General features: G+C 49.5%; 1 protein-coding gene across 1 annotated transcript in view; it reads left to right on the top strand.

Annotated features, from left to right (window-relative positions):
- Window positions 1-20,944, top strand: part of LIFR (LIF receptor subunit alpha) — a 69,492-nt gene extending 48,548 nt beyond the window's left edge. The window contains exons 10-20 of the mRNA XM_036308241.1: window positions 707-852; window positions 2,059-2,221; window positions 4,206-4,276; window positions 5,799-6,012; window positions 9,220-9,399; window positions 11,004-11,105; window positions 11,874-12,041; window positions 15,779-15,940; window positions 16,549-16,642; window positions 18,493-18,571; window positions 18,940-20,944. Coding sequence (XP_036164134.1) covers window positions 707-852; window positions 2,059-2,221; window positions 4,206-4,276; window positions 5,799-6,012; window positions 9,220-9,399; window positions 11,004-11,105; window positions 11,874-12,041; window positions 15,779-15,940; window positions 16,549-16,642; window positions 18,493-18,571; window positions 18,940-19,563 — 2,003 coding nt within the window. The 3' untranslated portion in view covers window positions 19,564-20,944. The remainder of the gene's footprint in view (window positions 1-706; window positions 853-2,058; window positions 2,222-4,205; window positions 4,277-5,798; window positions 6,013-9,219; window positions 9,400-11,003; window positions 11,106-11,873; window positions 12,042-15,778; window positions 15,941-16,548; window positions 16,643-18,492; window positions 18,572-18,939) is intronic.
- Window positions 20,945-21,349: the final 405 nt, after the last annotated feature.

Genomic DNA, 21,349 nt, shown 5'->3' with positions numbered 1-21,349 from the left:
CTATTTCCTCCCAGCATCTTTCTTATTTCCTTATTTTACCTAAGGACGCGATGGCTACATTTTGTACTTGACAGCGTTTGTGTGCAGTTGTCTGCCCTCTGCCCTTTCAGCCTTATTCACCACATGATTCTTCCCCACCATCAGACCGGGGCGTGCGTGGTCACCAGCGCGGCACGCACTTTGCTCCGCTGTGCCAGGACCCCGACCTGAAATGCTTTCCTGCGTTCGTTTTGCCAGCTTTAGTCTGATTCTTCTTTCCAGGCTCACCCCCAGTCCCGTCTTCACTGTAGGATTCCCCTGACCACGTTTATGTCTAAATTCCTGTGGTGCTTAATGTGTGTGCCCCACATTTAGAATTTAGCATCTGTTCTCTTGCTCATTTTCTTTCTTTTGGTTTGTCGTCCCTGTGCCCTCCCCCCCCGTCCCCCACGTAAGTCAGGGGTTCCTTGCAGGTAGAGACGGTGCTCTGACCACCGTTTAGTATTCCTGACACCAGTTCAGGAACCTGAGTGAGGTCGGTTCTTAAAAAACGTTGGCACGTGGTCGGCAGTGAAGCAGCGAGGTTTGCGTATTTCACAAACACTGAGCAGAATGTTGTTGATCGGCACTAACAGTACCTCTCTTGGTCTTTATTGTCCTTGATTCTCATCTGTCATGTTAGAAAATAGCTGTTAAAGTCATTCATCTTTAAAAATTGTATTTACAGTTTACCCTCGTACTCCTACCTCAGTCAGAGTGAAGGATATTAATTCAACAGCTGTCACACTTTCCTGGCATTTACCAGGCAACTTTGCAAAGATTAAACTGTTATGTCAAGTGGAAATTAACAAAGCTAATTCAGTACGGGAATTGGTGAGTAAGATTCTCCTGCAAACTTCCTTAGAGGTTACTATTGATAAGATACTTCGTTTTCAAAAATAACTAAGTAAGTTTATATGCATAAGCTCTGAGTATTGATTACAGAGATTTACTAAGAACCACGATATTATGTCTGAGTGTAATGACAGCATTGTGTGTGGCACTTGGAAACAACTATAATACTGGCTACTACGGAGCATAAGTTTGACTTTTACTCAGACTGTTTCTGGGTCTAGTGTAGCACCTGGCGTGTAGCTGGTGCTCAACAAATTTGTGAATTAGCGAGTGGTTTCTGCTGTAACCTTTAGCATCAGATAATGGACTAATTGGCACCGGAGAGAAGATGTGATTTTAAAACCGCTAAGTGCAGCTGCAGGAGCAAGTTATAATCGGTTATTATAAGGCTCAACATGACTTCTTAATACATTTTAAATACTCAGGTTGACTTTTATACGGCACCACCTTGTAATTGGTGGTAACGTCCAAAATAAATGATATCATACTTAAAAATTCATTTGGAAACTTACTAATGATCTCTAGACTGTCTTCAGTTGCACTGCAAGCTGTAACTCTGAAAGCTCCTTTGGAGTAAGTAACCGGGAGATCCCAGGCTTCCCCGGGGTGTGCAGATCCTCGAATTTGTTTTGGATGGCTTCCTTTTAATTTTATTTAGTTTAAATATTTGTTGAATAGTCTGCAGGTTAAGCACCAGACTAGAGGTGCTAAGTGCCATATTGAAAAGCAGGGCTAAGCGGAAGCATGCTTCCAGAAGCTCCCAAATACACCTAAATGACATGTGCAACCCTCAATGTCACCTTAAATCACCCAAGTATATTAAGGTTTACTGCATCACCACTAGCCGTTGATTTACCAAACTTATGTTCTCCTCTCTGCATAATTTAACTGACCATTATTCATTAGATTCAATATTTGGATACAAGACACCTTCGTTTTGTTTATTGCTATTGCAGAGCTTAATTTCACTGATTTGGCATTTATGTAAGAATTAAAATATGGTAGGGGATAATCTGAGAGAGGCAAACTCATGTGGCTGTTCAGTCAATTGGTTACAAATAAGGGAGGCTTTCTTATTTTTAAAAAGTATGTGTACGTGTGTGTGTGTGTGTGTGTATATGTATATGTATATGTATTCATACACAGGTGATATTTCATGTGCACCTATTGTTTGTTTTCTAATAGCGGACTGTCACAGTCAAAGGAGTAGACAATTCAAATTACCTCATTGCTGTGGACAAGTTAAGTCCATACACCGTGTATGCTTTTCGGATTCGTTGTTCTAGTGAAACTTTCTGGAAATGGAGCAAGTGGAGCAATGAAAAACAATATTTAACCACAGAAGCCAGTAAGTTAACAGAATGATTTATGGTTAATTATTACTATGGTCCCTGACATGCTACAACTGCTTTTAGAGAAAAATGTCACCAAAGTGACTGAAAACAGGAGAGTGGGTAGCCAGATTGTGTAATTATATAACACCTGCTGGTAACATATTATACAGACATTTTGAATGATGGTCTTTAAGGTTTCGTGATGATAAGGGAAATGCTGGGCATGTGCTGTGTGCAAGGACCAGGCTACCCTCCCTGCAAGTCATGTCTATGTTAGAGTGATGGAACCGTGGGGATATCGTGCCGAGATTCTTCTCACACACTTTCCTCCTGTTCGTGATCTAGATTGCCTTTTTTAGTAAAAACAAGTGTTAATGGAGAGAATTCGTTGGAATTTTTATTGCTGACCTAGGCCTGAGAAATGGCTGGGGCTAAGGTCTCCAACTTTAGTTTCCACAGCTACACCTAGAGCAGCATAAGCTATGTAGTCAGGTAACTGGTTTTCTGACTATGATCCCCAAAGACAGAATAAGATTCAACCCCTGAACCCCAGTTGCTGGCTTTAAAACAGAAAATAGAAATAGGTGTGGTTTTCAGGAATCATGCATCAAAAGATAGCACATTCTTTATTTGCATTTTGTAATAGAGGGAGTATAAAACTCCTCCTCCCAAATTGGACAAACAGTAAAACAAAAAGTGATGGCTGTTCATCAGATGTTGTGTCTCCACACGAAGGCTGGGAGAGGAGAGGGGCTTTGCGGTGTGTGTAAGACTCGCTTGGATCCTCAGAATCGAATCCTATGCATGAGTCCAGAGCATCTATTGCTGTGTGACCAGTTACCCCACAGCACTCTGCTTTAAAGCAGCAAACATTTCCTGTCTCACAGTGAGTGAGTGTCCTGGTCAGAGACTCCGGAGCAGCTTCGCTGAGCATCTCTCCGGAGACCACTCACCCCGTGGGTGGGGGCCTTGGGCTTGATGGGGGCCAGAGGGTCTGCTCCAGGCGGTTCTCTCACAGGGCTGCGGGCAGGAGCCTGCGTTCCTCCCACAGGGCTGCTGGTGTCCGCCGAGGTGGCAGCCGGCTGCCCTGGACTTAGTGGTCATCGAGAGAACAAGGCCGCCTCCACAACCTCCTGATGACCTGGCCGCAGCAGGGACATACCTTCACGGCTGCCGTTCCCTGTTGGTCACACCAGCCAGCCCTGATACGGTGTGGGAGGGGAGGGACCCACAGGGCAGGAGCAGCCCCCACAGGCAAAGCTTTGTCTTCGGTTGATGAGCTGTTGCAGCCAGAAGGCAGGAGCATTTTGTTTATGCTTCATTGAGGTGAAGCCATTCATCACTTGACAAATACCTGTGGCGTCCCCCACCTGTGTGTCCGGAATTGTTCTGGTCTCCAAGGACAGAGCAGCAGTAGAACAGCAATCTCTGTCCAGGGGATCTAGAGGGTAGAGATTTAGAAATCATTACTTTTATTGTATATTAGTATGCCTGGTGGTAGTGAGTGCCACAAGGAAAAATAAAACCTAGGAAGGGGGCCGAGGACTGAAGACGGGTGGTGGAGAGGGGAGTTGCCATCTTAAATAGGGTGGCTGGGCGGGACCTCGGGAACAAGGTGACCCTGGGTGAGTGAGCCAGCCTGGTGGTTTCTCAGGGGAAGGGAGGGCGAGAAAGTCAGGGAGCCGGGGCAGGCGTCCTCTGCAGGTCTGAAAGCAGCCAGGAAGCCAGCGTGTGGCCACGGCCGACTGGACAGAGGAGAACTCTACCCGGTGCTGACAGCCGTGAGGGGGGTTGTTACCATGCTAAAGGGGCTGGTGTTTTGTCGGGGTTGAGAGCATTTCCTTCTTCATTTTCAGGTGGAAGCCACTGAGTGTACTTCCCATTCTTACCGAGAATTCCAGAAGCCTAGAAACAAACTTCAAGCACCACCATCTCAATTATTGACATCAGCTGACGTAGTAGCATCCTCACATGCTAACTTTTCCATCTCTTTCCTAGTTCCTTCCAAGGGACCGGACACTTGGAGAGAGTGGCGCTCTGACGGGAAGAATTTAATAATATATTGGAAGGTAACTGTCTCGTGTTCCCTTGAATATTTATGTGACTTGGTTATGGTAAACCACCTGACTTCCACAGGGTCCCGGGGCGTCGGGGAGCCAGGCAGGATTCCTCAGACCTGCAGAACAGCTGAGGACGTAGCCGGGCTCCTAGCCCCCGACTCCTCCTCGCTGCTGCACCCCCGCCACTTTAGTGAGGGTCTCAGATCTCAGCGTTCTGTGCTGTGACCTTACGAGGCCTGTAAAAGACCTGAGGGTTTCATTGATTCCGTCCCTCTCACTCTAGTCAGAAACAAAGCCAGACGCGACAAGCTAGAGTCCTGACTATTTGTGTTGTATTTTTCTTTGATGACTAGGAAATCAATTTTTAAAATAGATTTTATATGTAATTTGTTTCCCTTAAATAAATTGTGTCATAATAATGACAGGTAAACTAGTTTTGTAAAATTTTAGATAAAATACGAATTGCATTCTATTTTACTGTTTTTCCCTAGTAGAGCGCACATTTTTGTTGCTATAGTTTTTATCTGATTTATGAACATTAAAAACACAAACAATTGTTTTTCTACACCAGATTTCATAACCAGATCCCTTTAAATAGTGAATTTTGTTGTGGAAAGGAGAACAAGATTGTTTTTGCAAAACCTTGACATCACTACAGCTTTGAGGGGTGAGGCCTGAGCATAGAAGTCCCGTTGCTCTGAGATAGTCTGGATGGGACTTGCGTCCCCTTAGCCACCCGCGGCGGCCTGTCAGGTCTCACAGTCATGGTAGTGATTGCCCAAGTGACTCCATTGTGGGCGAAGTTCGGAAAATTGTTCAAACTAGATGACTGTTTAACCGAGGATTAAAAATGTTGAAGTGATTCAGACTAACTGCAGCCACGAGGTTAATTGTTCTGCCATATTTGGCTGGAAATTACGTTGTTTGGGACATGTTGAGGTTTCTAAACATGTGTCACTGGGCTGTCCGAGGGGAGCCCAGTGGGTGGTGGTTGTTAATGTTTTGATTTCATATAGAGCAGTGCTTCTTGGAACTTTGTGGTTTGCTTCTGAAAAAATGTGAGGTTAAATAGGTTTTTTTAAATTATATTTTTATTGATTTCAGAGAGGAAGGGAGAGGGAGAGAGAGAAACATCAGTGATGAGAGAGAATCATTGAGCGGCTGCCTCCTGCATGCCCCCTACTGGGAGCTGAGCCCGCAGCCCAGACATGTGCGCTGAGCAGGAATGGAACCGTGACCTCCTGGTTCATAGGTCCACACTCAGCCCCTGAGCCACAGTGGCCGGGCTGAATGTTGTTTTTCATGTACTTAATTTTTACAGGTTTGTGTGTGTGCTCCTACTGCTCACAGCACTCGTCGTTCTCCTTCCGTCTCACCTTCCTGGTTTGCCCAGGTCTTCGTGGATGTTACACTGTTCGTAACAGCATCATCTTTTCTGACGTTATCGTGTCGTGATTGTGTAGTGTTCAGGTTGGACTCGATGGTCAGTTTTTCAAGGCTTTGTCATAAATTGTTTTTCTGTTTTTCATAGCCTTTACCCGTTAATGAAGCTAATGGGAAAATACTCTTCTATAACGTATCCTGTTCGTCGGAGGAGAAAACACAGTCCCTCTCAGAGATCCCTGACCCTCAACACAAGGCAGAAATACAACTGGACAGGCATGACTACATCATCAGTGTGGTGGCAAAAAACTCCGTGGGCTCATCGCCGCCTTCCAGAATAGCCAGCATGGAAATTCCGAACGGTGAGTGCGTAGGGAATGTGATGCCCGAGAACGGAAACTGGAGCGGAGTATTTGGAAGGGGTGGCTTGCTCTCGTCCTGCTGCTGGTATAGGAGGAGGAACAGACGGGAACACTGCTCACTGAGACCCCAGTCGTGAGTCGCACCTTGACGCATCTGTGGATGGACAGGAACTACTGTGCCTGTTACTCTAACGCAGGGGTCGGCAAACTCATTAGTCAACAGAGCCAAATATCAACAGTACAACGATTGAAATTTCTTTTGAGAGTCAAATTTTTTAAACTTAAACTATATAGGTTGGTACATTGTTATTAACTTAATTGGGGTACTCCTAAGGCTTAGGAAGAGCCACACTCAAGGGGCCAAAGAGCCGCATGTGGCTCGCGAGCCGCAGTTTGTTGACCACTGCTCTAATGCATCATGTTGGAGGGGTACAGTCGTGGGTGTTACTCTCCGGAAGAAATGCTTTAACTGTTTATTCAGATACCGTTTTTTATTTACCTCCCCAACACCACGGGAGTTGATTCTATGTCAGCTAGGCTATTTCCTGTCAGGCAGGAAAAGATAATCAGTGTAAATATGTTTTTATTGTTTTCAGAGAGAGAGGAAGGGAGAGGGAGAGAGAGAACCATTAATAAGAAATATCAGTCGGCTGCCTCCTGCATGCCCCCGACTGGGGACTGTGCTTGAAACCCGGTCATGTGCCTTGGCCAGGAGTTGAACCCTCTTGGTGCATGGGCCAAAGCTCAACCACTGAGCCACACCAGCCAAGCAGAAGATACTCAGTTTAAATGGCAGCTTTGTTGATAAGACATTCTTTTAATAGGAATCCCTTATTGATAAATCTAAATCAGACCTTCAGTATAAACTTATAAAAAATTTGGTGTAATTTTTAAATTGCTTAATGCCTTCCTTTTAAGTTTTATGGTTAGCAGTGAGTGGGCCATTCCTCCTCAGCCACCTCGGCAGCTTCCCGAGTGGGGAGTTCATATACCACGTCACCTCTGCTTGGAATCAGCTCCTCTTCTGAGTCACCCCACCCCCGCTGTTCTGCCCCAATATGGGGCATCTTCTCTGACCACCCACTCCCGAAGGAAGACAGATGGGTCCAGGCAGGGCCCTCTCAGTACCCTTTCACTTCTGGCTTGAGGCAGTCTTACCGCTTGTTACTGAACTGGTTCTGTGTTTGAGTGGATCGCAGGGGAATCAGAAGGAGGGAAAGGGGAGCAAAGCACATTTCAGAGACACAAACACCAACCAGGTCCAGCGTCAGTGCACACCTGCTCCACACCCACCAGGCCCAGTGTCAGTGCACACCTGGCTGTCCACACCCACCAGGCCCAGTGTCAGTGCACACCTGCTCCACACCCACCAGGCCCAGTGTCAGTGCACACATGGCTGTCCATACCCACCAGGCCCAGTGTCAGTGCACACCTGGCTGTCCACACCCACCAGGCCCAGTGTCAGTGCACACCTGGCTGTCCACACCCACCAGGCCCAGTGTCAGTGCACACCTGGCTGTCCACACCCACCAGGCCCAGTGTCAGTGCACACCTGGCTGTCCACACCCACCAGGCCCAGTGTCAGTGCACACCTGCTCCACACCCACCAGGCCCAGTGTCAGTGCACACCTGCTCCACACCCACCAGGCCCAGTGTCAGTGCACACCTGCTCCACACCCACCAGGCCCAGTGTCAGTGCACACCTGGCTGTCCACACCCACCAGGCCCAGTGTCAGTGCACACCTGCTCCACACCCACCAGGCCCAGTGTCAGTGCTCACCTGCTCCACACCCACCAGGCCCAGTGTCAGTGCACACCTGCTCCACACCCACCAGGCCCAGTGTCAGTGCACACCTGGCTGTCCACACCCACCAGGCCCAGTGTCAGTGCACACCTGGCTGTCCACACCCACCAGGCCCAGTGTCAGTGCTCACCTGGCTGTCCACACCCACCAGGCCCAGTGTCAGTGCACACCTGGCTGTCCACACCCACCAGGCCCAGTGTCAGTGCTCACCTGGCTGTCCACACCCACCAGGCCCAGTGTCAGTGCACACCTGGCTGTCCACACACACCAGGCCCAGTGTCAGTACACACCTGGCTGTCCACACACACCAGGCCCAGTGTCAGTGCACACCTGGCTGTCCACACACACCCATGCCCCGGAGAGGGTGGCGGCAGAAAAAAGAGAGGGATGTGTGAACAGCCCCGAGGCAGATGACCACTGACTTGGGTACTTCGTTGCTCTCAATGATGGGCAGTAGCTGGGTTACCTTCTAATGCAGGATCGATATTGTTACCTTTTCCATGTGTCTCCAGAGGACAGTGACCTACAGAGCCCACAGCACCTGGCCCTCAGCTCTGGCTCCTGACCTCCGGGAGCAGCCTTTGACCCAAGGGTCCCCGAATGCAGGCCTGCGGGCACAGCACAGGCTGATGTCGCGGGCCTTTAATCTCACTGAGCCAAAGCTGTTAATGCCCGAAGTCTTCTTTATTCTAAGCAGATTGTTGCCTGTGTTCAGGAGTGGTTGCTTCATGAATGAAAATTTACGTTTCTGCCTCTCTGGGTCCACACTGGCCATCCCATCCCACAGCTGTTCATCCCAAACCATTGCAGCAGACTCCTCCTCTCCCTGCCTACAACCCCTGCGGTCCATGTGGGGGAGGGAGAAGTCTCCCAGGAACGAAGAGACAGGCTGGTGCAGCCACACCTGCCTCCTGCTGTGCGCTCCCTCCCTGCTCTGTGTGCTCTGCCCAGGCTGGGGTTGCAGGCTCGGCCCGGCTGCCACAGAGCTCGCACCCACAGGGGTGACAAGAGGAAGGGCACAGCGTAGACTGCCCACTCGCGCCCTGCCCCGTCCGGCCTGCCGTCCCCTCCAGCGCCCTCACTCCTCCCTCTGCCTGAGCCTTCCCGGCCCTGGCCCTCCATCTTCGTGTCCTGGCCCCACCTCCTCGCCTCCTGATCCTACTGCTTTTTCATTCCTTTGTTTCAGCTGCTGAGTTCATCTGCATGCACAGGTGACTGCCATAGTTACAACAAAAATAGCAGAGCCACACTCCCACATTTTACTAACGATTTACCTCGCCGGAGCCCTATTCTAAAATTTCTCTGCAGGGAAATAATTTCTCTAACTCTTGCCCACTTTCATGAGGTTTTGCCTTACGTTATTATTCGTCACATCAGCAAAATGTCCTCCTTTGTCGTTGAAGATGATCTCAAAGTAGAGCAGACAGTGGGAATGGGGAACGGGATCGTCCTCACGTGGAACTACGACCCCAACATGACCTGCGACTACGTCATTAAGTGGTGCAACACATCGCAGCCGCAGCCCTGCCTCATGGACTGGAAGAAGGTCCCCGCCGACAGCACCGAGGCCGTCATCCAGTCGGGTGCGTGCTCCGAGGGCGCCCCGGGGGCAGGGTCGGGAGAGCAGCCCGGGGGCGGCTGGTGCAGTGCAGGGACCGGTCTCTCTCCCCGCTGGGCAGGCGTGGGCTGGGCAGCTGTTCTGGAAGGTGCTTTGGGGCATGTGTGTGTGAAAGGGTTCAGATCCCTCGATCTAGGAATGACTAGTCTAGGAGTTTATCCTAAGAAACAGAGCAGCACAGATTCACAGCTGAGAATGCTCACCACAGCACTATCTATCGGCATCAACATTGAATTGAACACAGTGAGTAGGAGAAGGAGCCAGTCCTGGCACTGGTATGAAATGGAGAGTGGAGCAGCCCTGAAGCGTGCGTGGAAGGGTTAACACGGGAGATGCTCACGGAGGAGGCTACGGAACTGTGAGGAGTGGGGCCGCACGCAGTGTCGTTGCCCGTGTTTGCCCAGGGCCCGGGTACCAAGGTCAGGGAGACGCTGAGCCTGAAGGCCCTGCACCCGCATGACCACTTTGCCTGACGTCCATCAAGGGCACTCGGTGTGGCAGCGGGCACATGGGCGGGGCCAGCTCCCTGACCGCTAACCAGCCCCACCGAGCCTCTGGTGAGCTGCCCTGGAGGCCCTGCGGCCTGGACCAGCCCCAGGGGCACTGGGTGACCTTGTCCTTGGGAATGAGTGCCCTCTCCCACCCTCGCTGTTCCTTCCGAGTAGCCGGCCAGGGCTGTGTCGCTACCCAGGGAGCCTGGAACCGGCAGCCTGTGGTGGAGCCGCCCTTCCCCGCGGCTGGCCCTCCCCTGCTCGTGTGGTTGGAGAGCAAGCGGTGCTGGCTGTTCCCCCTCGCTCCCTGTCACTGTCAGATGGTGGGGATGAGACGCCTTTGTTAGATGACCGCCTGTGGGGTCCGATCAGGTTCCGGGTCTACTTGGAAGGCAGCCGAGCTGCTCCCGGTGCAGATTGGCCAGGGCAGGGATGGTGGCTCCGTTATCCTTTCTCCCCGCACCCCGCAGCGTGCTGGCTGCACCCACCCCTTCCCTGGGCCTCCCCTCGCCTTTCCCCCACAGGCAGCTCCGGGGCCTCTCACACTGGTGTCTGCGCTGTCCTCCATCGTGCCCACCTGGGCCTGGAGGCTGCTCGGGAGGGATGGGGGGGAGTGACTTGGAGAGGCACCGCCGTAGATGCCGTGCCTGGACGGAAGTGAGGCTGACACCTGTGGGGTGAGGAGGAGCGCCTTCCAGCCAGGAGGCAGAGGAGCAAGGCCCTACTGGGTGGAGAGGAGTTAGGTCTCTTGCCCAAGGTCACCCAATGCGGATTCAGCCTGCCATTGCCTGATTTGCCTGATTTTGTTTTAAGGAACAAAATCAAAGCCTCGATCACCATGTTTTCCCCTCTTCAAGGTGATACATTATAATGCTGAAGTGTTCATTACAATAAAAGTGAATTTAATTTGTTTTGTCAGTTTCCTCTCTGAGTATTTACCAATTTTGAAAATATGGATATATATCTTTTGTAATAAGAAAGCGTGTGTTTAAAATTTGCTTCGGCGGTTTCAGAGGAAGCTGTTTTACATCTGATATTTCTAAAATAGATATTCATGGCAATTGTGTCCCTCCTACAGATCAGTTTCGCCCAGGCGTGCGGTACCACTTCTTCCTGTACGGGTGCAGAAACCACGGCTACCAGTTGCTGCGCTCTGTGATTGGATATGTAGAAGAATTGGGTAAGTTAAATGGGTATGTTTTTCTTAGAGGTCAAGGTAACATGAATCGACAACAGTTGGATTCTAAAAGTAGATTAAATTGGGAGGTTTAGTTCAAGGAAGGAAAAATAATTTGTGTGATACATTTTAAATTATGATTACTTATTCTTCATTTAGTGTTTGTATTTCACAAATTTATTGTCACTGAAAAAAAATCTTATTTCAAAAATACTTAATTTGTAGTTCTACAGATTTAAACAGCTATTAACTTATGCCAGACCATCAACAAAGGGGAAAATACAAATGGAATCTATTTGAGTAGCCACTTAGAGATTTTGTGTAGGTTGCTTCCCTAGGTAGCAAGTTCTACCTTTGCATGTTTGGTTGCTAGCTTCACAGCCAAAGAGTATGTAGTAATATCTGTGAACGTCTATGATTAAATAGGAAATAAGCTTTTCATTTGAATTGTAGCTCTTTTTTAAAAAAATATACTTTTACTGATTTCAGAGAGGAAGAGAGAGGGAGAGAGAAACATCAACGATGAGAAAGAACCATTGATCAGCTGCCTCCTGCACGCCCCCCTACTGGGGATCGAGCCCTCAACCGAGGCATGTGCCCTTGAGGGGAATTGAACCTGGGACCCACAGTCCACAGGCCGACGCTCTATCCACTGAGCCAAGCCGGCGAGGGCAAACTTAGCTCTTTTTGAGGCTGGAAACACATTATCCGTTGATGTCTTCCTCTGCGTTAGTGACCTCTCCCTCAGCTGTTGACCGTCTCCTTTTCCAGCGCCAACCGTTGCACCGAATTTCACCGTGGAGGACACGTCTGCAGATTCGATCCTCGTGAAGTGGGAAGATATACCCGTGGAGGAGCTCAGAGGCTTCCTAAGAGGATATGTGTTTTACTTTGAAAAAGGAGAGAGAGACACCTCGAAGATGAGAGGCTTGGAGTCGGGTAAGTTCATCACTAACGCGACAGCAGTGCTTCCCAGAAGCTCTTCATTCACTACAAGTACCGGAGGGAGGGAAGTGCTGCTCCTTGCTTTAACGCTGGTTCCCAAAACGCTCTGAAAAACGGGGAAGTGAAAATGCAGTCATTTTATGAACATGAGAATTTTAAGTCGGACGCACATGATACATGAAGTGTGCAGTCTTTCAGAAATTATTCAAGTTATTTATTCTGAAACCTTGGACTCTAAGCCCCATCTCTTACTAGTCTGGCATGATCCATACCATAGCATCTTATGAAGGTCACTTAAAAAAACAAACAAAAAACAGTCTCCCTGAACTTATAATAATGGAGGAGGAAAACTCAGGAACCCAAAGAATAGCTTCGGAGCCTCCTTTGTTTTCTGACAAACAGCCACCCTCACAGCCACGGCCCAAATGACTGAGAAACTTAATGGCCTCGACTGGGGACGAGTGTATCCATTAGATCTTAAAAATACAGCCAACCCTTGACACCTGGTGAGTGCATGCCCAAAGGATTTCGAGAACTCAGAACTCCCAGACTTGCAACTACAGAAATATTGATGACGGCTTCTGGCTTTTCCCTACCTTATATTTCTGTGGGAGTCAGATGTTTCTGATTCGTAGCTACATTACTCAAGCGGACCATCTGATCCGTTGGAGGGCTTCCATTTCCCTTAATGACCTCTCCCCGGAAAGAAGCCACTTGAATTATTCAGTGCTGGTCTGACAGGTAGAGGAGGGCGTCCGCGCGTGGAGATGCCGACCGGCCTGCGCTCAGTCCCTTCCCCAGAGCAGCTGCGTTAACTGCGCCTCCCCGTCACCGAGCCTGCATTTCCTGAGCCTTCAGAGTGGCCCATGAAGGAGGGAACCCCTAACTACCAAATTCTACGGACATCAGAGCCTGGTGTAATTTTCCTCAAATGCTCAGAAATTTTACACTTGAGCCAGTTAGAATTCTAGCAGCTAGACTTCCAGTGCGACACGGTGGATGGGTCGGTGAAATTAGAGTAAGACAGGAAAAAACAACAACCAGAACGCATAAAGCCACAGAGACGAAGAGCGCTAGGGAGGTGGGAGAGCACCAGGAAAGAGGAGTTGGACATTGGGGCTGTTGGGAGGGAGCAGTGGGACCCAGGGGGCAGTCAGCGTCACTGAGAAATCACTGGATTCATCCTGAGGGGCCAGGATCAGAGCGAATGTCAGGATGGATCTGGGCTGGACATCGGGAGTGTGATGGGAAGACTGCGTGAGGAGCAGTTAGAACCCAAGCCCTCCGCCTGCTTCATGTGGCTGCTATGAATGCCTCTCCCCTGCCTGAAGACAAGAGGGGTGTTTTTTGGAAAAACTGAACCAAGAGCCTCCAGATGGGATGGGACGGAGAGGAGACACCTTAGGAACGGCACGACCCTCCCTCCTCCGCCTTCCCACCCAGCTAACAGGACGTCTCCGGGCCTGTGTTCTCAGGCACGGGATTAGAGGCGCTTTGTTTGGGAAAGGCAAATGGTTCCTGGTGGAGGACATAACAGATGCTGATAGTTAAGGGACCGTCCCAGGGAAAAGCCTGGTCATTCCCGACCAGGAGTCAGTGAGGCCCGCCACCCAGGGAACCCACCCACGCGCACACTGGGCCTTCCTGGCCTGTTAGTGGCTCTGGAGCGGGGGTCACCGCCAGGGGTGACCAGGTGGCTGAGAAAGCTCCTTGCATGAAAGACTGGAACCAGAAGAAATCAGAGGGAGCGGGTTCCAGGTGGGCAAGCAGTCATTTAAAGCAGAACAAAGCTGCCTGGGGGCCATTGAGTTCTACTGTGTGTATTAGAAAGAACTAACGGAAAAATCAGAAGACTGGTCAGAACGCCCTCAGAACTAAGCTGGCCCAGACTCTCCACAATGCACCAGATTCTAGAGCAGTGATGGCGAACCTATGGCACACGTGTCAGAGGTGACACATGAACTCATTTTTTTGGTTGATTTTTCTTTGTTAAATGGCATTTAAATATATAAAATAAATATCAAAAATATGTCTTTGTTTTACTATGGTTACAAATATCAAAAAATTTCTATATGTGACACGGCACCAGAGTTAAGTTAGGGTTTTTCAAAATGCTGACACGCCGAGCTCAAAAGGTTCACCATCACTGTTCTAGAAGGTATCACAGCTGTGTCTTCAAAATGCTGAGTGAAAATTATTTTCAGCCTGAAATTCTGTGCTCAGCCGTCTACCAACCAGTATGCGAGCAGAATGGAGGCATTTTCAGACATGCAGGCCCGCACGCTTCCTTCCCGCACGTACCCTCTCTCAGGAAGCCGCCACACCCGTGTACCCGTGAGGACGTAGTGGGGCGGGGAGTCCAGTCCAGGGCAGAGGCTCTGGGAGGAGTGGCCTTGGGGGGCAGCAGACGGAAGCGGGGAGGCCAGTACAGGGTTGGGGAAGGGCCATGATCCTGGGCCTTGGTTGTGTTGGACCACGTAGAAAGTTGTATTGAATATTCATTGGAGGATGTAGGAGGAATTAGGAATTGGTACAGCAAGCAAGTAAGGGTAAAAAGCAGTTATAACAACAGAAAAGCAAGACAGGAAACGTCATACCAAAGCGCATCTTAGCACTAATCCACGTTTATATGACCACAGTGATGGAAACACCAGCTGTGCCAAACGTGTTGATGTTTCTGGATGAATGATGTGGGGTTGGGGGCAGAGGGGTAGTGGTGAGAGCGAGCTAAGCGTCTACCTGTGGGACATGGGTAGATAATTCCAAAATTTAAAAATCAGGCCTTGCCCATTGAAGTTCGTTTTGAAATGGTTGGACCACAGTTTTCTGCGTGGTCCCACACAACCAATATCCAAGGAAACTGGTAACATGATTCTAAAGTGGGTGTGGGTCGGGGGTGGGGGGCAGAGGCTGGCAGGGAACTGCTGCTTTTTGGTTCTTAGCTCTATAATATGATTTAATTTTTTAAAACTAGTGTTTTGTGTTGTTCTGGTTGAGATTTAAAAAATGATAGTTTAAACAGTTCTTTTCTTTTTCCCTTTGTTTTTACTATTGACGCTGTTACAGATGCCCCCATGTTTCCCCCTCTGCCCGCCTCCATGCAGCCCCCGCCCCCTCCCTCTGGCCAGCACCACACTGTTGTCTGTGTCTGTGGGTTACGCATGTACGTGTGTTGGCGAAGCCCTTTCAACAATTCTTTACTTTCTGAAATGACTCAGAGGCTGCCTCACTGGTGCCTCATTGGGAAGCCTCTGTTTCTGGGTGGTTTGGAGCCGTCTCCACTGATTTGTACTCTCGCTGCCTCTGGTCTCAACGCACAGGCAGGGCCAGAGGGAGTGACCGCGGCCCCCGCCCTGGTGGGCCTGCCCGTGGTTTCTCATGCTCTTCGCAGCAGAAAGAGAGGGACTTGTAGTTACCGCCTTCCACGTGCCGGGCGTCACTCCGGGCAACGTGTGTGTGAGAGCCTCCCACGGCCTCGCCAGATAAGGCCGGATACTCCGTTTCATGGTTGGAGACGCTCAGGTTCAGGGGGCTTAAATATAAGGTCCAGCTCACGTGGCTACTCGGCGGCAGAGGTGGAGCGTGGCCGTGGCTCGGCTGGCTCCCCGGTCCCAGGCCTGCAGAGGGGCCGCCGCTGGACTCACCTCCCGGGGACGCGGGTGCGACAGCTGCGGTGCCCACGCGTTTAAAATGCACAGAGATGATCACAGTCTTCTTCGCTTTAAAAACAGGCCGTTCTGACGTGAAAGTTAAGAACATCACCGACATCTCCCAGAAGACCCTGCGGATCGCCGACCTTCAAGGCAAAACCAGCTACCACCTGGTCCTGCGCGCCTACACGGACGGCGGCCTGGGCCCCGGGAAGGGCATGTTCGTGGTGACCAAGGAGAACTGTGAGTGTGCCGGGCGGGCAGGGCTCCCCGCACTTGCAGGCACAGTGTTTCCAGCGATTCGTGTTTATTGGGGATCCCCTCATCTAAGGTTCCCACTGATGGCATTTTTCCAGTGGGTGCCCAGCAGGTTAAAAGGCCCTGAGGTGACTTCGGATTTATTCTCTTTACTTTGGAGGTCACACACTCGCTTACGCAAATGACCGTGAGCTTGTGGTTCTCAACTGGGGGGGCCTTTTGCCTCCCTGGGGACACCTGGCAATGTCTGCTGGCACTTCGGAGAGCTAGGGGTGAGGACCATAGCTATGCTGCTAAACTTCCTACCGTGTGCACAGCGGCCTTCCCCCGGCACACAGACACACACGGTGACGCAATACCTGGCCCGCAGTGTCAGTAGGGCCGAGGCTGAGAAACCCTGCTCGGAAGAACTGAAGTGCGGGGGAGGGAACTGTTCACGTGCTCGAAGGTTATGCTCGAGTAGTTCCAGTGTTCCTGGAGCAGGCGGGACTTCTTTCTTCTCAGCTACCCACTTAAATATTTTCTGATATAAACGTGTTCTAGACTCCATCCTGGAAGCGGGGGTTTTAATATTTGCAACATTCTCTTTCCAGCCGTGGGGCTAATCATCGCCATCCTCATCCCCGTGGCCGTGGCGGTCATTGTCGGGGTGGTGACCAGTGTCCTTTGTTACCGGAAGCGAGAATGGTAATGGCACCTGCGTTTACTTTTGCTCTTTTGTGTAGTTTATGTTTAACGAATAAGTACATTTTTTTCGGTTGAAGCTAGTTAGTAAAAAGAAATACTTGTTTTCGTCAGAATTAATGTTGGATCGAATGTTGGGCAAGAGTTTGGCATACGATTTAAAGGTTTAAAAATTAATAAGGTAAAAGCACAAATGTTTCCCCTACTGTGTTTCCTAATAATTTAGAGTAATAGTATTTATACTCAAAAGAAATCTTTGCAGGCTTAAATCTGACAATAGCTTTATGCAAGATTAAATGTAGCTTAATGGTTAAGATCTGACTTGTCTAGTGATCTGTTTAGAAAATCTGGTCATTTATTCGTTTAGTCAACGGACATGGATGCCTCCTCCCACGTGAGGATGGAAATAGTGGTAAACTAAGTAAATGTGTAGGCTTAGAGTGTAGGGGGCGCCGGGCATTAAACCCATAACCACCCAGCAGATTCATGCCCACAGAGGGCGGGTATGGCAGGGTCGTGGGCGCCCTGAGAACAGCAGGAGGCCCCGTAGCTGCAGGGGGCTGCCAAGGCTCCCTGCGGAGTCCATCTGGCAGAGTCCCAAAGGGTGCGGAGGGGAAAGGAGGCTCCAGGCAGAGAAAAGGACTCCTCTGAGGACCCAGGAACTGGAAAGAGGTTGACCATCTGGAGAAAGTGAGAGGAACGATGTGTCTGGGTGAATGGCAGTAGGTGAGGTGAGGCGAGGCGAGGCGAGGCGAGGCAGAGCGCCCGGTGGTCAGCTGGCAAGGTCCACCGTGGGCTGCGCTGGGGCAAACGGTGGTGTTCATGCATCGACCGTCCTCACTGGCCTTGAAAATACCCCTGTTTATGACAAAGGCAAGAATTTATCCTAGCAATCCTGGCTTAAAAATCAAAATCTGTAGAATGCCCTGCCCTATCTTCTTAGTAATAACCACATTCTCATGATCCAACATCACTCCATAAAACTGATTTCAGTATTAAAAAAAAAAGCCAAAGGGGAGAGTTTTACTTTGACGTGAGAGCATTTCAGTTTTGCATTAACAGTTCTTCTCCTGCAGGAATTTTGAATAGTAACGCCCCTTTGAATGGCTGCAGGTGGGGTATGGCACCGAGTCTTTCTTGTGTCTGTGTTTACTTTGTGCTCAAGAGGAACAGCCTTTCTCTCTCACACGGTCCAGAACCTTCTCTCTCAGGCTTGCAATCCGAGCCCTTAGGAGCAGGGGAGGCTGTGTGATGCAGGCTGTGCAGTTGCGGCACAAACATTTGGTTTACGTGAGCAAGGCCTGCGCTTTGCTTTTGACCTGCTAGCACAGCCACGTTTGCACAGCCACGTTTTAATTCTGTGCTTTCCGTTTTCATAAGAGACATGAGCTATTGTCGTTCTGGGAATAGAAGTAGGTGTTTATATATTAAAAGTGGAGCCTCTCAGTGCATTGCGTGGAAAGTTCTAGTGATCACACTAAAAATGATCCCACTTTTTTTAAAAAAAATATTTTTTATTGATTTCAGAGAGGAAGGGAGAGGGAGAGAGAGACAAATATCAATGATGAGAGACAATCATTGATCGGCTGCCTCCAGCATGCCCCAGACTGGGGATCGAGCCCACCACCCGGACATGTGCCTTTGACCGGAATCGAACCCAGGAACCTCCAGTCCACGGGCCAGTGCTCTATCCATTGAGCCAAACCAGCCAGGGCTGATCCCACATTTTTATCTCATGTCCATTACAGTATTCTTGTGAAATGTCAGAGTAATCCTCATGATGTATTAACTATTGGTTGTCTAATCGCTAACCTTATAATTATTAAATATACTTAATTGTTCTTTATTTAAAGGATAAAAGAGACCTTCTACCCTGATATTCCTAATCCCGAAAACTGTAAAGCGTTACAGTTTCAGAAGGCTGTCTGTGAGGTAATCCTGTATTTACTTTACATTTATCTTTGAAGTACTGGCTTTTGGTATTTTTAGTCTTTTATGAAAATTTTTAACATGCAAATGTCATTCTAAGTCAAAGAGATGGAAAAAATAAAGGGCTCTACCATCTGCTGAATTTCTACGATAATTATTTTTAAATCATTGGTATCATACTCTTTTCCCACTGCTGTTCATCGCAAGAATAACATCGATATGGAGGGACAGAATTAGCTTTGCTCCAGTAAGCACTGCAGAACGCAGAGACGGGTTTTTACAAGCAGATGTGAAAAAATAGATGCAGTAATGTGGCTTTTTGTGGGAGTTTTGGTGCTGTCTTTAATCTCTGCCTTAAAATTGATTTCCAGGGAAGCAGCGCCCTGAAAACATTGGAAATGAATCCCTGTACCCCGAATAACGTCGAGGTTCTGGAAACTCGAATGGCAGTTCCTAAAATAGAGGATACAGAGATCATTTCTCCCGTGGCCGAGCATCCCCCGGACGGCTCCGAGGCGGAGCCCGAAAGCCACCTGGCCGTGTCCTACTGTCCCCCCGTCATCGAGGAAGAAATACCGAACCCAGGAGCGGAGGAAGCCGGGGGCACTGCCCAAGTCGTGTACATCGACGTGCAGTCCATGTACCAGCCGCAGGCCAAGCCGGAGGCGGAGCAGGACGCGGACCCGGGGGCGGGGGGCGGCTACAAGCCCCAGATGCACCTCCCCGTGACCTCTGCCGGGGACGAGGCCGCCGCAGAAGGGGACTTGGAGAAAACAGCGGGTTACAGGCCTCAGGCCAATGTGAACGCCTGGACCTTGGTGTCCCCGGACTCCCCCCGGTCCACGGACAGCAACAGCGACGTCGTGTCTTTCGGGAGCCCGTGCTCCATCAACTCCCGACAGTTCCTGATCCCCCCGAAGGACGAAGACTCTCCGCGATCCAATGGAGGAGGATGGTCCTTCACAAACTTTTTCCAGAACAAACCAAATGATTAACATGTCACTGCCGTCCGCCATCTCATAAGCTCTCATGGCCGGTGCGGCCGCGTGGGCCCGGGCACCCCGGGGGGTCCTGTGAAGTGTTGTCAGCGAGGTGGGCCCCACCACGTGTGTCACACGGCCGTGTCCTCTGCTTTCCGTGTAGTCTACACGCCACGGCAGAGTCACGCAGAGACACAGCCCAAGGTCTGGAGCTGTTTGTGATTTGAGCCAAAGAATTCTCCCTTTCTCTCCCTCCCAGAAGTATTTCAAGCCAAACGCTGCCCGGTCCATACGTGCAAAACAAATCCCGCGGCCACCGTCCCCTGTTCTGTCGTTTATGGTTTTCTCATATGGACACTTGACGGAATTGCAAGCAGGTTTGCAGGCAAAGGGACTGTCAGAGCCACAGAGGCCGTGGGTTTGCCTGACATTTACTCCATCCTGGATGAAAACCAACCACAGATCTGAAAACCTTTAACACTTCTCCTCCGCTCTCCACAGCACTTACAGAAGTTAATGTAATTGTTTAATGTAGCGACAGCTGGTTAGTGTTTTGATCGATCAGTGTGCTGATCGCTGTGCCTACTGTATAATGGGTATCAATCACACAGTTTTCTCAGGGGTACAAACTTGGAACAGGAGCACGACACTGAGCAGCCCGAGTCAGAATCGTCTTTCCTGCCTCTGGAGGGATTCTCCAACCTCTCCGTTATTTTTTTAACTTTTCTGCTAGCTCTTCATATCACACTTGATTGCCTAGTATTTAAAACTTAAACTCCTAAGACGAGATCTAAGTTGTTATTGTTGTTTTAATTTGGGTTATTTTTTGTTCCACAGTGTCAGTTGCATAAATCTATGAGCAAATTCAATATTACCCATAAACATACGATTGCGGTGACTTTCTGTTTGAGACGACTACTGCGCAGGGTCTCGCGACATTCGCTCTCTGTGCGGTTGTGATGGCTTCGGGTTCTCCTGGGTCACCAGGCAGCAGCTGTGACACCTCGGAGCCGATGTTCCTTCTGATCACGCCTCTTAGCCGTTCCTCTCTCTTATGTGATCATCAGTCCAGACTGTTCGATCCAGGCCTCCATTTTTAAAAAGATAAACTAAAAAGATCATGCTTCTTACAGGGACAGTTACTCAAGGGCTCTCTTAGGTGAAATGTCACAAGATCCATGTGAGTCGATGGGCACCCCTGTGTTACAGCCGCGTGGCACGCTCCCCAGGGCAGCCTCTGCCCGTGGTGTTCACAGGTGATGTCTGGATTGGATTTGGTTCTCAGAAAAGCAGATGAAAAACTACAAAGTGTATCTTATTTTGTTCCTGCCCTCGGGTGGTCTATGTATTTTGTCTTTTGATACTTAAGAGTACTTAAAATTTTGAAATATCTTAAGTCAAGATATGCCTGTTTTGTTTTTTCTCTCACCAGAGGTTCTGTAATGTATCTGTACATAATGCATCAGTGTGGGGGTTTTCTAGCTCATAATGTATCTTTATAAAAACCATGTTGTGGAAAAAAGCCACAGGGCGACAAAGGGCAAGATCTGTGTAGATGCTCTGTGTGTGAATCCTGATGTTAGCTGCTGGGATTGAGCTTCCACGGTATGTGGACATGTGGAACAAAATAGAATTGTGTACATAACACTAGAACAGGGGTCCTCAAACTTATTAAACAGGGGGCCGGTTCACTGTCCCTCAGACCATTGGAGGGCCGGACTATAGTTTAAAAAAAAACTATGAACAAATTCCTGTGCACACAGTGGCAGCAAAAACACCCGGTGGGCCGGATAAATGTTTT

The sequence above is a fragment of the Myotis myotis genome, unplaced genomic scaffold (genome assembly GCF_014108235.1).
Source record: "Myotis myotis isolate mMyoMyo1 unplaced genomic scaffold, mMyoMyo1.p scaffold_m19_p_5, whole genome shotgun sequence".
Lineage (NCBI taxonomy): Eukaryota > Metazoa > Chordata > Mammalia > Chiroptera > Vespertilionidae > Myotis > Myotis myotis.
Note: the sequence above shows the minus strand (reverse complement) of the source record. Positions and strands in the feature narration are given on the sequence as shown.